At 43.7% G+C, this 14206-nt stretch overlaps 1 protein-coding gene across 1 annotated transcript in view; it reads right to left on the reverse strand.

The window, feature by feature from the left end:
- Positions 1–14206, reverse strand: part of TRAPPC13 (trafficking protein particle complex subunit 13) — a gene marked incomplete in the record, with an annotated part of 57545 nt that overhangs the window by 12500 nt on the left and 30839 nt on the right. The window contains 2 exon segments of the mRNA XM_073623546.1: positions 2350–2367; positions 12827–12871. Of these exon segments, the coding sequence (XP_073479647.1) occupies positions 2350–2367; positions 12827–12871 (63 nt within the window).

Consider the following 14206-nt stretch of genomic DNA (forward strand, 5'->3'; position numbering starts at 1 on the left):
AAATAAAATTTTATCAAAAAGTTGATCTTTAGTTTTATTTGAAGACAATCTACTACTTGGGAAAATTTTTGAATCAAATCCTTTTTATTATTATATATGAAAACGACATTGACACTTAATTGACTCAGGAAATTAAGATCACATTTGGTCAGTGATGCCTCTATCCCATTAGTCCATTGCTCTTTTTTTACTGTAGAATCAATTTCTGCATACTGGTAAATATCAATGAGGCAATTGTCAGCGGAAAGTGAAAGGCTTAGTGGAGCTTGAGAAGGTTATAAAATAAGCAACAAAATAGAAAAGCAAGTTCATCAACAAAATATTTAGGTGTGACCGGTTCTCAGGTGTCTGCCATGAGATAACTGGCTATTATATAGCTATCCTGGATTATTCAGTAAGGCAAACAGTTTTCAACAGTCTGATTAATGAAACCGGTCTTCTATGGTTCAAATGGGATATTGCAGTTTGCTGCATTGACAACACACAGCTCAGGCCGATTCAGGCCAGTGACCTCAAAGCTGTATGTACAGGGTCGTTTTAGGACTAAATGAGGCCCTGGGCAGTTACAAAGTGGGTCCCACATGAACAATTCTACAGCTACCACACCTGCTGTCATTCTGCCAGCTGGGGGCCCTTGAGATTTCCAGCCCTGAACATGCAATAAAAAGGGGCAATTTTATGGCACATCTAATATTCCGTACTATCTATTCAATATTTTTAGAAGGCATAGCAAATGACATCACAAAAGTGACTTGTGCCACATTAAACTAGAACTTTACTCTCCTAATCAAGATTAACTATCTTTAATCCTTAAGCTGCCAGCATTAGTAAATAGGTATATTCTATTCACTTACATTTCTTCAGTTGTCTCCTGGTATCTGACCTAGGCCAAAATGCTGTCATACACCCCAGTGAGTGTTCATGGGCATTTTTTGGAGGAGGAAAGGATCAGCCAAGCACACCCTCCTGCCTTTTCAATCAAGGAAGACGGTGCTCCAGGTGAGCAGTAACTACAGTCCAAATGCGGTGGGTGCAAGCCAAGTCTCGCCATCGATGATCAGTAGAAAGAAAAGAACAGCTGCACACCACAGGAACGTTCCAAAGATTTTATTCGAAATATAGCAAATGACAGCCAACAAAGGCAGAGTGTCTGAACCCAGGAGGTGACGTGTGCATTTCACACTGACCTCAGTGCTTCTTCAAATCTGGTTTGAAGAACCACCGAGATCAGTGTGAAACACACGCGTCACCTCCTGTGTTTGAACACTCTGTCTTTGTTGGCTTTCATTTGCTATATTTCAAATAAAATCATTGGAATGTTCCTGTGGTGTGCAGCCGTTCTTTTCTTTCTATTGTACACCCTCCTGCCTGCAGGCCAGATCTTGCAAAAGTGTAACGACAGCCTGTGTACATATAATTGTACTGCACATGCACACAATTTTCTAGGGTGCCATCACAGTAGTGCTGGTTTCACACGGGCGGTCTCCGTAATGTGCATCCGCCTGCTGAGCAGGCGATCTCTCTGCTGATCACCGCGGAGCAGGCAGATGACAGGTCCGTGTTCACTCCGCGATGCAGAGCAGACACAGCCCCGCTGTTCTCTATGGGGCTTTCAGATGGAAACAGACTACCTGTTCATTTTCATCAAACTGTCATCCGATCCGCTGGACAGATGGGGAATGAATACCCCATCCGTCTGTTTTTGGTGGACAGGATCAGATCGGGTGTCAGCTATGGATAGTCCAATCAGGTTCGCCTGAAAGACCAACAGGTGGACCTGATCAGACAGCCTGTGTGAAACCAGCTTAAGGGATGGGTGGATTCCAGGAAGTAAATGCTACATGAATCATCTGTCATTAAAAGATGACTTTTTTCCTTCTGGCTCCAAAATGTGTCCTGTCAATGGCAACAACATACTAACCTAGCTAAGCCTGAAAATGCAAGTGGACACAGTGACAGTCTCCAGAGCACTGTACTCTGGCATTACCATTTTCTGCTGTAATATATGACTGGCACTATAAAGATCTTATATGCCCCCACCCCCCCTCCAAAAAAAAAGAACTGTATTGGGTTTTATTCTGTAATGTTTTTGCATGTTTTTTAATATAAACATTACATTACAATAAGCCCATACTTGTTAATTGCAAACATTGTCATAATGCAATATGGTGTTCTGAAATCTGACAAACATTACATTAATGACATACAGAACCTACATAACCCAAACACTGGGTTGTGATCATGCTTTTCTATAATGCTTTGAATTCGGAATGAAATTAACTGATTAACGGGCACAAATGCCAAAATTGAACAGTGCTTTAGAATTAAATAAAATGATGAAAAAATTACCACAGAACTGAGGTCACTCTAACGGGAAAAAAAATAAAACAAAAAATTAGAGAAAGAAATGAGGGTTAAATGTTAAAAAATAGGAACGCTAGAACAAAATACATGTATTAAATTGCTGTCTAATTTAGCATTAGTAAAAGCTACACACTCATGACATTTGTACAATTAAATCCAAAAACTAATTCGCATTAAAGGGGTGTCCAGCCACAGCAAGTAACAGGAACATTATATGGTTTCATAGAGGATTGATTAAACTATCTGTCTGAAAGTAGACATTTCAGTTGGGAGTTGACACTAGGGTGTTGGTTTCTTATACCTCTGAAAGTTCGCACCAGTGAAATCTCCATAACCACTTCATAGAGAAATGACAAGTCACCCAACACTGAAGGTGGTCAGGAGTCCTCTAGTGCTATCAAGGCTTGACCTCTTAAGCACAGCGATTATATGGGAATATATACACCTTTTCAGTTCTTGTAGAGCAATGTTTCTCAAATGCTGGGCAGCAGCTTTCCTCCTGCTGACTTGCCAGGTGCTTACACAGCCAGGGGTTATGGTTTAGGTATGTGCACGTCTGCCTTGTATGTATGGTTGGGAGTGCTTTCCTTCCTGACAGGCCACAGCCTAACATCTACTGTTTCCACAATCATCTTGATGGCTTTTTACCAAATGGGCTCAGTTCTCCAGCTTTCTCAGGACTGAGCATCACTAATCAAGCATCACTTCTCCCACTGCTCCTTAGTTCTTCCCAGCACCTAGTGCATAGCTCATGGCTTCAGGTCAGTTTCTGCTGGTGCAAACAGACAAGGAGGAGCCGCTAAGAGAAGTGGAAACCACAGTGGATAGGTGTAAAGAGAAGGGACTTCAGGATTTCACGATTAGCTGTCCTTTCCCTTAGTTACAAGACAACAAAACATAAATAACAATCTCCTGCGCTCCGGTGTTTTGCTATACACGGGTGGTGTGATCCAATCTTTGATTTAAGGCAAAGTCTAGAATCTAGCAGCCCTCATCAGAACAAAGGGTGTTCATACAAATAAAAAAAAAAAAAAGAGAAAAGAAAAAGGAGGGCGCACCGACCTAGTGCATTACCGATATAAAAAGCCTAGGCTCTGAAGAAAAGGGTACGCCCCTGAAAAGCATCAGTCGTTCAGCTGTCTGGGGTACCATCTGATACCTCCCGTCATCAGGTCCTGACTGCAGGCGCTAAGGGATGCAGTTCAACTGATAAGAAAAGCCTTTATTTATGCTCGTTTGTGAGTAGTACCATTGCTTTTATATATATTTTTAATAAAACTTTTATATCAGTAATGCACTAGGTCGGTGCGCCCTCCTTTTCTTTTCTCTTTCCCTTAGTTGCCAGAACAAAGAGAGCCATTAGCAGCTGCAGGTACCGTTAGAGTTACTTTCTCTTGAGAGAACACTGCAAGTGCTGGTCTCCTGTTGTGAGCAATTACAAAGCTGCAGCCAGCACCCAGCTATGACAATGAAAGCAGGTCAGGCTTTCAGGCACCCCTGACATGGGTTTCTTGTAGAGGCATAATGGTGCACTGAATGAAGGGAAGAGGAGGAGGTCAGTAGGGGTGGTATTTGTTGCAGTTATCACTGTGTTCAGCTTCTGAACATTATAAAATTCCAAAGCCACTGCTGCTATAAGGGCTTTGCTCACTCCCTGGAGGGACTTCAAGCCTGGATTAGCAACATCTTTTGTTTCTGGCTTAACTCTGTGCATACTTGTCACTTCTGCTCTTTACATTCCAGCCTGTCAATACTTCCTCATTTTCTGTCTTATATGCTACACTGCATGGAGCTGGAGGGGATCATAAAACCGAGAAAGCATCAGGAGGGGGCTATGTTAACACAGTACTTGGTCTACCCATGAACCTGGGAGGTTATTGAACCTTTATTCAGAATAATGAGTAATTCCGTGTACACACGACCGGACTTTTCAACAGCAAAGGTCTGACGGAACGAATCCGAACAATTTGATCGTGTGTGGACTTCATCGGACCTTTTCTGTCGAAAAATCTGACGGACTTTAGAAATAGAACACATTTCGAATCTTTCCGACGGACTCGAGTCCTATCGAAAAATCAGTTCGTCTGTATGCTAGTCCGACGGACCAAAAACGACGCAAGGGCAGCTATTGGCTATGAACTTCCTTATTCTAGTCCGGTCGTACGTCATCACATTCGAATCAGTCGGATTTGGTGGGATCGTGTGTAGGCAAGTCCGTTTCGTTGGAACTCCGTCGAAAAGTCCTTCGGAGTTCAGTCTGTCGAAAAGTCCGCTCGTGTGTACACGGCATAAGAGGTGAAAAGGATATGCGTTTTCACAGATCATAGTATAGCAATAAGCTCATATTGGTTTATATTTGATGAAGTGCAAGTAGGCCTAACACGAATGTGTAGGAGTATAAACCTTTTTTTCTTTTTTTTTTTTTTTTTTTTTTTTTTACTGTTGGGGCAAAGAATGTTTGGGAGGACATTAAATGGCCCTGGGCTCCCTAAGGTTGAGAACCACTGTCCTAGAGAACATACACAGCTGCAGAGGATTTCTGTTGTGACTGGTGGACACCCACTTTAATATTTGTAACAGTAACAAAGGAACAAAAACACAACTTGAAGATGATGACAGCTTTGATACATTAGTATTTCCCAAACCACCACACGTAAACAAAACACATGTTACAAAAAGTGATTTAGTCTTTTACATACCCCAGCTGCAAAAGAAGATGTGGCTACTCTATTAGTAAAAAGACAAGCATGCATTTGGCTTATAGTATAAGCAATATAATATTTCAATCACTTGTGCCCTGACAACTAATATAGTTCCACTACTTACCCATGTTAGCCGACATGTAAATAAATAATGCATACATAGGACACCTAAGTATTTCTTAAAAAGCTTGTTTGTATACCATTTATCAGCTTTTATTTTTATATTTCATTTTAAAGCAAATCTTTGCTTTTCCCATTTAGGGCATAGCAATATGTTTTCTTTAATTCCTCCTCCTCAGCAGCATCTACTTACCAGTCGCTCCTTTCATAAATGGTATTCATGGTTATGGGAAACATGTGACAGTACTGAGTTGATGAGTTAATTAGGAGGAAACTTTCTTTGCTGTGACAGAAGGAGGCTATCCCTATAATAATGATAAAGAACAGGAATACATGGCATACGTGTCTGAATGTTAGGAAAGGGGCCCAATTAAGAAAGCTTTGATAGCACTAAAAGACACCTATGCTGAAAGAAATACACGTATAAAAATTGCCATTTCTGACCTTTGATAATTCCAGTTCTTTGGCTGTCACTATTGATCCCATAATTTCTATACTTTGATATAATGACTATGAATGTTAAGGGCTTCATTCTGACCTGGCCTAAAACTAGACTTTTACAGAGGTTGTCAGAAAAATAGGATTTTTTATAACAGCTTACCTGTAAAATCCTTTTCTTTCGATGGACATCACGGGACACAGAGCTACAGTAATTACTGATGGGTTATATAGATATCACTAGGTATTGGACAAAACCCGGAAGCTGCTTGGTTTCTATGCAGTTGCAACAGATTTTGCGCTCCCCCAGTTTTAGTAAATTATCCCCCAAAGTATCAAAACCAGGAATTCATCAGAAGAGCCAGGCAATTAGCAATTTTCAAGGGATGCCATGGTATCCTGAATGTTTCTCTGATGACCAGATTTACTTTAAGGCATGCAGTTGGCCCCTCCAGCCATATCCTAATATTGCTAGAGAGTCCACTTTAGCAAACCTTAAGGGACCAGTTCCGTGTTGCAGTAACACATGTCAGCGCACATTACATCATCTGCAGCCCCATTTATTTTGAATTGCACACAAATGCTTTTAGGCAATGCACCTGCATTGCAGCTTACCACAATGCAGAGTAATCCGTTGAAGTTTGTTGCATTGCCAAAACTGGTGTATATATGATTTTTGGCGCATGAGGGTTTGTTGGCAGCTTAATTTCAATGGGCTGCCTTTGACCCCTTTCACACTGCAACCCGCCCCGTGCCAGCGCTAAAGCGCCGCTCGTTTTAGCAGCGCTGTACGGGCTGGAGCAGGGCGCTTTTAACCCCAGAGAAGGTGTTAAAATCGCCCGCAAAACGCCGTTGCTGAAACGCTTTGCAGGCGCTTCGGCAGCGCTGCCCATTGATTTTAATGGCAGGGGCGGTTTAGGAGCGGTGTATACACCACTCCCACATCACCCCAAAGACGCTGCTTGCAGGACTTTTTTTTTCAGGTGCTTTACAGGCGCTTAAAAGGCCTGAAAAGCACCCCAGTGTGAAAGTAGCCTTAATGTAATGCAGATATAAGCCCCAAATAACTTTCTCGGACATCACGGGACACAGAGCCACAGTAATTACTGATGGGTTATATAGATATCACTAGGTATTGGACACTGGTCACACCCTAATCAGGAAGTTTCAACCCCCTATATAATCCCTCCCCTTCCAGGGATACCTTAGTTTTGTAGCAAAGCAATATAAGTGTATTAGAAGAGGGGCGAGACCTCTGTGTCCCGTGATGTCCATCGAAAGAAAAGGATTTTACAGGTAAGCTGTTAGAAAAAAAATCCTATTTTCTTTCTCGGACATCACAGGACACAGAGCCACAGTAATTACTGATGGGATGTCCCAAAGCAATGCCAACTGAGGGGGGGGGGGGGATCACAACCCAGTAGGGTGCTATCAGACCTGAGGACCCTGTACCGCTGTCTGCAGCACACTTCGCCCAAAGGCGATATCCTCATGCCTTCTCACATCCACCTGATAGAATCTGGTGAATGTATGGACTGAAGACCAGGTTGCGGCCTTGCAGATCTGAGCCATAGAGGCCTGGTGATGCACTGCCCAAGAAGCACCAATAGCCCTTGTGGAATGTGCCTTGATCTGAAACGCAGGAACCTTCCGTTTCAAACCGTAAGCTTGAATAATCAATTGTCAAATCCATTTAGAAATGGTCCCTTTTGACGCTGCCTGTCCTCTATTGGGACCCTCTGGCAGCACGAACAAAACATCCGTCTTGCGAATCTGAGCAGTTGCTTCCAGATAGGTCTTGACTGCTCTTACTACATCCAAAGAATGTGGTGACCTTTCTTCCGAAGAACAGGGATCTGGAAAAAAGGGAGGCAGAACAATGTCTTGGTTTAGATGAAAATCTGAAACCACCTTCGGTAAAAAACTAGGATGAGGGCACAGTACCACTCTATCCTTGTGTATAATTAAGTAAGGCTCTTTACAGGAAAGAGCTGCCATTTCTGATACTCTTCTAGCAGAAGAGATGGCTAGCAGAAAAATTAGTTTCCTTGTCAGCAAGACCAAAGGAATCTGACGTATTGGTTCAAAAGGCTGTTTCTGTAACACCGACAGAACCAAGTTCAAGTCCCAGGGGTTTAGGGGCGCCTTAACCGAAGGATTAAGACGCATCACCCCCTGCATAAAGTTTCGGACCAAAGAATGTGAAGCAAGCGGCCCTTGAAACAATACTGATAAGGCCGAGACCTGGCCCTTGATGGTACTCAAGGCCAGCTTCATCTCTAATCCTAATTGTAGAAAATCAAGAATTCTACCTATGACATATTTCCTGGGATGCCAACCCCTGGATTCACACCAGGATACATAAGCTTTCCAGACTCTATGATAAATCATTCTGGAAGCTGGCTTCCTTGCATTGATCAAGGTAGATATGACAGGACCTGAAAGCCCACGACTTTTCAGAACGTGGATCTCAATAGCCAACCTGTCAAATCTAGCGATTGTAAGGCAGGATGGAACACTGGACCTTGAGATAACAGGTCTGGGCGTACCGGTAGGGTCCACCGGGAACCCACCGTCATCCTTGCTATTCCTGCCTACCAAGTCCTTCTGGACCAAACGGGAGCCACCAGAAGTACCGACTTCCTTTCCTGCCTGATCCTGCGAAGGAGCCGTGGCAGTAACAGAATAGGCGGGAATGCATAAATCAGTGAGAACCGATGCCACGGAATCACCAACGCATCCATCCCGCCTGCAAGAGGATCCCAGGCAACCGGGAGAAAGGATTTACCCTTCTGCAGGTTCTCGGGTATGAGCCACCAATTGAGGCTCTGATGCACCGCATGCGACAGGTGCATAGGAAAGTCTAATGCCTGAACCTTCTTGTTCCAGGCCGACAGAATACTGTGTTGCAACAGTCCTGACTGGAACGGAGCATAGGGAACTGCTTCGAATGAAGACACCATCTTCCCCAGCAGCCTCATACAAAGGCGGACAGAAGGACCCTTCTTGGTCCTGACTGTCAGAATCAGCTCCCTTAGAGTAGTGATCTTTGCCTGCAGACACTTCTGCTGAGCAGGAAAAATGGGCACAGGTAGGCCTGCATCTCTGACGTCTATTGATGTCAAAAATTCTCCTCCCTGCAGGGTGGAGACTACTGTCTGAATTGATTCCAAACGGAAGGACTGTATCTTTAGGAATCGATACAGATCTCTTAAATCCAAAATGGGTCTGACATCTCCATTTGGTTTTTGGATCATAAAAAGGTTGGAATAGAAGCCCAATCTTTGATCCTTTGTGGGAACCACCATAATGACCTTTTGCGACAAAAGTCGCTCTATCGGTAGAAGGAGCGACTGCTTCTTCCCTGGGTCTCGGGTCACCTGATCTGAGGAAACGAGGAGAGGGAAATTCTTGGAACTCCAGTCTGTACCCTAAGGTTACCGTGGAGATTACCCATCTGACCTGGAAGTCCTCCTGCCAGAGCCTTGAGATCTGCAGCAGTCTTCCCCCCACTCAAACGAGCGGGGGTGCCCCTTCATGAAGAGGCCTTAGTGTCTTGTCTAGAAGACTTCTTCCCCCAGGACTTCTTCTGTCCCTGGGGTTGACTCTTGTTTCTTGCCCCAGACGGAGGAGTCCATCGTGACTGCCTGGAGGCTGATGCCCCTGGCGCTGGGGAAATAGTCAGTTTAAAAGAGGGACGCTTACTCTTATTCTTAACAGATAAGAGAGTTCTTTTCCCACAAGAGATTCTCTTGATATAGTTATCCAAGTCTTCTCCAAACAACCTTTCACCACGAAAGGGAAACCCAGCCAGGAGCTTCTTACATGGTGCTTCGGCTGACCAATTTTTCAACCATAAGATTCTACGCATATGCACCAACCCAAGTGAAAGGCGAGAGGTTTGCACAATAGAATCTCTAATGGCGTCAACAACATAACATAAAGCCGCAGGAAGGTTAGCAAACCCCTGGGCCTGCTGTTCAGGTAATACTTTGATGACCTGCTTAACATGGTCTCTTAAGTATTGACAGACTCCAATCGCTGCAACTGCAGGTTGGGCCACTGATCCCGCTAAGGAAAAAACATCCTTCAATAAGAATTCCATCTTTTTGTCCACAGGATCCTTGAGCATCTGAGCGTTGTCTACAGGACAAGTCAGACTACTATTTATAGAGAAAATGGCCGCATCAATGGCCGGCATTCCCCACATCTTAATACATTTTTCTTCCATAGGCTAAAGTGTTGAAAACTTCTTCGGCGGAAGAAATCCCTTATCTGGGTGATCCCACTCAGAATAAAGGAGCTTTTCAAGTAAATTATGAACAGGAAAAGCATGTGCTGTTTGAGAAGGTTTCAGCGACCCCAAAGAAGATGAAGATTCCTTAACAGACTCAGGTACGGGCAACTTAAATGTGGAGCGGACCAATCCAGTAAGGATCTGCACTAAGACTTTCTCCTCTTGGGAAGTCGCAGAGGGCCCCTCTCCACCTGATTCCTCCGAAGAGGAATCATCCGTCCCATCCCGATCCTCTGAAAGGGACTCGTTTCCTTTATCCCAGAGCTCCTCTGTCTGAGGGTCTTGGGAAACAGAGAAAGGCCTAGTGTGTTTTCTTCCACTGAGTGAAGATGTAATCACGGCCATTAATCTTTCCTCTAACCCAGAAATGGTGTTCCCTTAGTAAATGCAGCCTAGGAGAATGCCTGTGTCCACCTTACATGTGACTGTCAGCTCTGTGTCCCTCCAAGGCTCAGAGCACCTGTAAAGTGTGCTTTAAAAATAGCCCTTCTTTTTAGCACTGTGGCAGTCTGAGCACGCTGACGCTGTGCTGACGCCCCTCCCCCCGCCTCGTTTTTGAAAAACTAGTGCTTCCCGCGCGAGCCGACCCTTCCTGACAAGCATGGAGGAAGGCTGAGGGAGGGGGAGGAAGGAGGAAGCCGGCAGTGATGGGTCCTGTATGCACAGGCGGCCTGGCGGCGGTGGCAGCGGCGGTAACAGTGCAGTCTAAAACCGCCTTACAGTATACCTGAAGCCTGCCCCTAGCCTGGGGGGAACATCCCAGATGAAAAAACCCCCCATCTTACCTGGAGCCGGCGGAAGAGCTTGTGCAGCGAACTCTGAGACAGAATCAAGCATGAGAAGGTTAGTGCTCTTGGCAGCCCCTAGTGGTCACAATAGGCATAGCATGCATTTACCTTAAGGAGAAAACCCACTAGAATTCAAAAATTCTGTGGAATCTCCTCTTACCTTATCCAGCCGCAGGGTGCTGTATACACAGACCCAATCTTCACCTCTCACGGTGGGCTCCGTTTGTAAAAAACGTCAGACACTGGGGCCCCCTACGAGTAGGGGGATCCTGCAGTTCTGGCCCTGTAAAAGCACCCAGCCAGAAATTAGGAAGTTTAAAGCCATTTTCTGATCTGCGGGGTCCAGCTCTCTAAAAAGAGAAGCATTACAGGTAAAACCTTGTTTCTTCGGACACGAGGCCCGGGTACCATCCAATTCGGCCATGAAAGACACTTTGAATGGATCCAGTCTGCCTGGCTTGCCCCAGTATAGGATATAGGATATTCCCTTTGGAGCTTCAGCACAAGACATCCTTGCACGTCCAACACCTAAGACACTGGCGTAAAAACTGAGGTATCCCTGGAAGGGGAGGGATTATAAAGGGGGTTGAAACTTCCTGATTAGGGTGTGACCAGTGTCCAATACCTATTGATACCTATACAACCCATCAGTAATTACTGTGGCTCTGTGTCCCGTGATGTCCGAGAAAGTTATTTGGGGCTTATATCTGCATTACATTAAGGCTACTTTCACACTGGGGTGCTTTTCAGGCCTTTTAAGCGCCTGTAAAGCACCTGAAAAAAAAAGTCCTGCAAGCAGCGTCTTTGGGGCGATGTGGGAGTGGTGTATACACCGCTCCTAAACCGCCCCTGCCATTAAAATCAATGGGCAGCGCTGCCGAAGCGCCTGCAAAGCGTTTCAGCAACGGCGTTTTGCGGGCGATTTTAACACCTTCTCTGGGGTTAAAAGCGCCCTGCTCCAGCCCGTACAGCGCTGCTAAAACGAGCGGCGCTTTAGCGCTAGCACGGGGCGGGTTGCAGTGTGAAAGGGGTCAAAGGCAGCCCATTGAAATTAAGCTGCCAACAAACCCTCATGCGCCAAAAATCAGATATACACCAGTTTTGGCAATGCAACAAACTTCAACGGATTACTCTGCATTGTGGTAAGCTGCAATGCAGGTGCATTGCCTAAAAGCATTTGTGTGCAATTCAAAATAAATGGGGCTGCAGATGATGTAATGTGCGCTGACATGTGTTACTGCAACACGGAACTGGTCCCTTAAGGTTTGCTAAAGTGGACTCTCTAGCAATATTAGGATATGGCTGGAGGGGCCAACTGCATGCCTTAAAGTAAATCTGGTCATCAGAGAAACATTCAGGATACCATGGCATCCCTTGAAAATTGCCTGGCTCTTCTGATGAATTCCTGGTTTTGATACTTTGGAGGATAATTTACTAAAACTGGAGAAGCGCAAAATCTGTTGCAACTGCATAGAAACCAAGCAGCTTCCGGGTTTTTTTGTTAAAGCTTTAATTGAACAAGCTGAAGTTAGATGCTGATGGGCTACCATGCACAGCTCCACCAGATTGTGCACTCTCCAGTTTTAGTAAACCATGAGTCAGAGATCCAAAATATGTATGCAGCTCGGTAAAGGCGAGTAGATTTGCATGTTTGCTTTGGATCAGAGACTCAAAGTACTGAAGTCAGTGGGTGAATATGAAAGTCAGGCAAATAGCATATTTGGGAGACGAGGACAGCAATGGCAGGCTCTATGTTTTTTTTTTTTTCATCATAGGCTTAGTTGAAGTGCTATTATAATTGTATAAATTAGGCCTAGAGGGCAGCTAGTAAGAGCCAACAATTTTACATGTCTGTCCCAAAGTCCTTGTAGATGTAGTTCTTTAATTTTTGGGAAAATAAATAATAACAAAAGAAACCCTAGACTGTAGTTTTACCAGCAGATCTCCAGGTACACTACCTTATGCCTGTTAATTTTGGTAAACTCTGTCAGTGTCACAAAGAACTAGTACTGAGGAACCTCTGCTTATATCTGTGGTAAAACAGCAAGCACACTCTACAAAATGCATATTTCTACAAAAATGCTTTACTACTGCACATGTTAAGAACAATGACTCACCTCCGCATTATAAAATTTGGTCTTCACATCGAGAGGTTTGAGGACCTGCATTAAGACAGAAGGCATGTTAGCGATTTGCATGTTGTACGGCGCTGTGTATTACCACACTAGTAAAACTCAGTCTATTCTGTTTTTTTTTTAACTGCTGGGCACAAAGGCAACACTTAATGCATGTTTTCTTAGGACAAGAGTAAGAGTGGAATACTGAACTCTGTTGCTACGTCTGTCAGCGATTTCACAAACAAGATCACTTTGAACTCTAAATACTACTATGTTCCTACCCCAAAACATAAGCATATCTTTTATGTATTTTTAAGCTTTAAATAAATAATAATAAAAAAAAAAAAAAACCCTGAAGCACTCCAGATGCCAGTTGCTGCTGCAGGGATTGGTCCTTCTTGTTCCCATACCAATATCTTATGTCAGTACTGAAAAGGACACTGAGCATCCCACCAGCTCCAGCAAGTTCCTGGTCCTCCAAATCTTCAGGCTGGATAGAACACAATGCTAGGCAGTGGTTTCACATTAAAGCCAATGCTCCCTTGTGGGAAAAAAATGGGAAACGCTAAAAATGTACCAGCAACTTTGTAAAGGCTTTTTGTACACATGTTAGGCTTTTTAAAGTTGAACGCCAGCAAAACAGCTAAATACAAAACCAAAAGATCAGTCCTGTTATATGAAAAAGGGGCCTATAACTCTACCAGCTTTCTGGAAAAAATAAATAAGAAATATTAATATGCAACATTACCTTGTAAAAAGTAAAAAATAATTTACATTTTGTATATTCCTAAACAGGACAAATTAGGAAAATATATACAAAACGCTATACATTGCTTTTAAGCAGAGATAAGCCAGCAACAATCTGTACTGCTAAAGAGGGGTAGCAAAGAGCTACTTGCACAATGCTAATCAAGTGACAAGGCATAGCTTTAGGGTTATAGCATTTAAAAATGGTCCGCTTCCTGCAAGCATGGCCACTTAGGGAGCAAATAAAATGCTGTCATTTGCTTTATCATGACAAATTTAAAACTGCTTACAGACAAAAGTGCCTTCACAAACCTTTCAGACGTGTCCAATCCAAAATGACAAGGTCAAATAAATGGCAAGCAGCTAAATCAAACATTACAAATGTCTGTCCGCAGTGAATATAAAATTATTTTGAGCCAGAAAAAAAAAAAAAAAAAAAAAAAAAAAAAAAGACACTTCTGGATATGAGCCAAATGCATGGCTCTCTTGTGTATGGGTCACATCTCAAACATTTTTAAAGGAAATCTGAACTCAACCGAGGATGCCACTGTGGATTTTCCTTCTCAAAATAATAAATACCTGGATATTGTGCTGACAAGCAGTGCAGTTGTTTTCGTACTTCACGGTCTCAAA

The sequence above is a fragment of the Aquarana catesbeiana genome, linkage group LG01 (assembly GCF_042186555.1).
Source record: "Aquarana catesbeiana isolate 2022-GZ linkage group LG01, ASM4218655v1, whole genome shotgun sequence".
NCBI classification, from domain to species: Eukaryota; Metazoa; Chordata; class Amphibia; order Anura; family Ranidae; genus Aquarana; species Aquarana catesbeiana.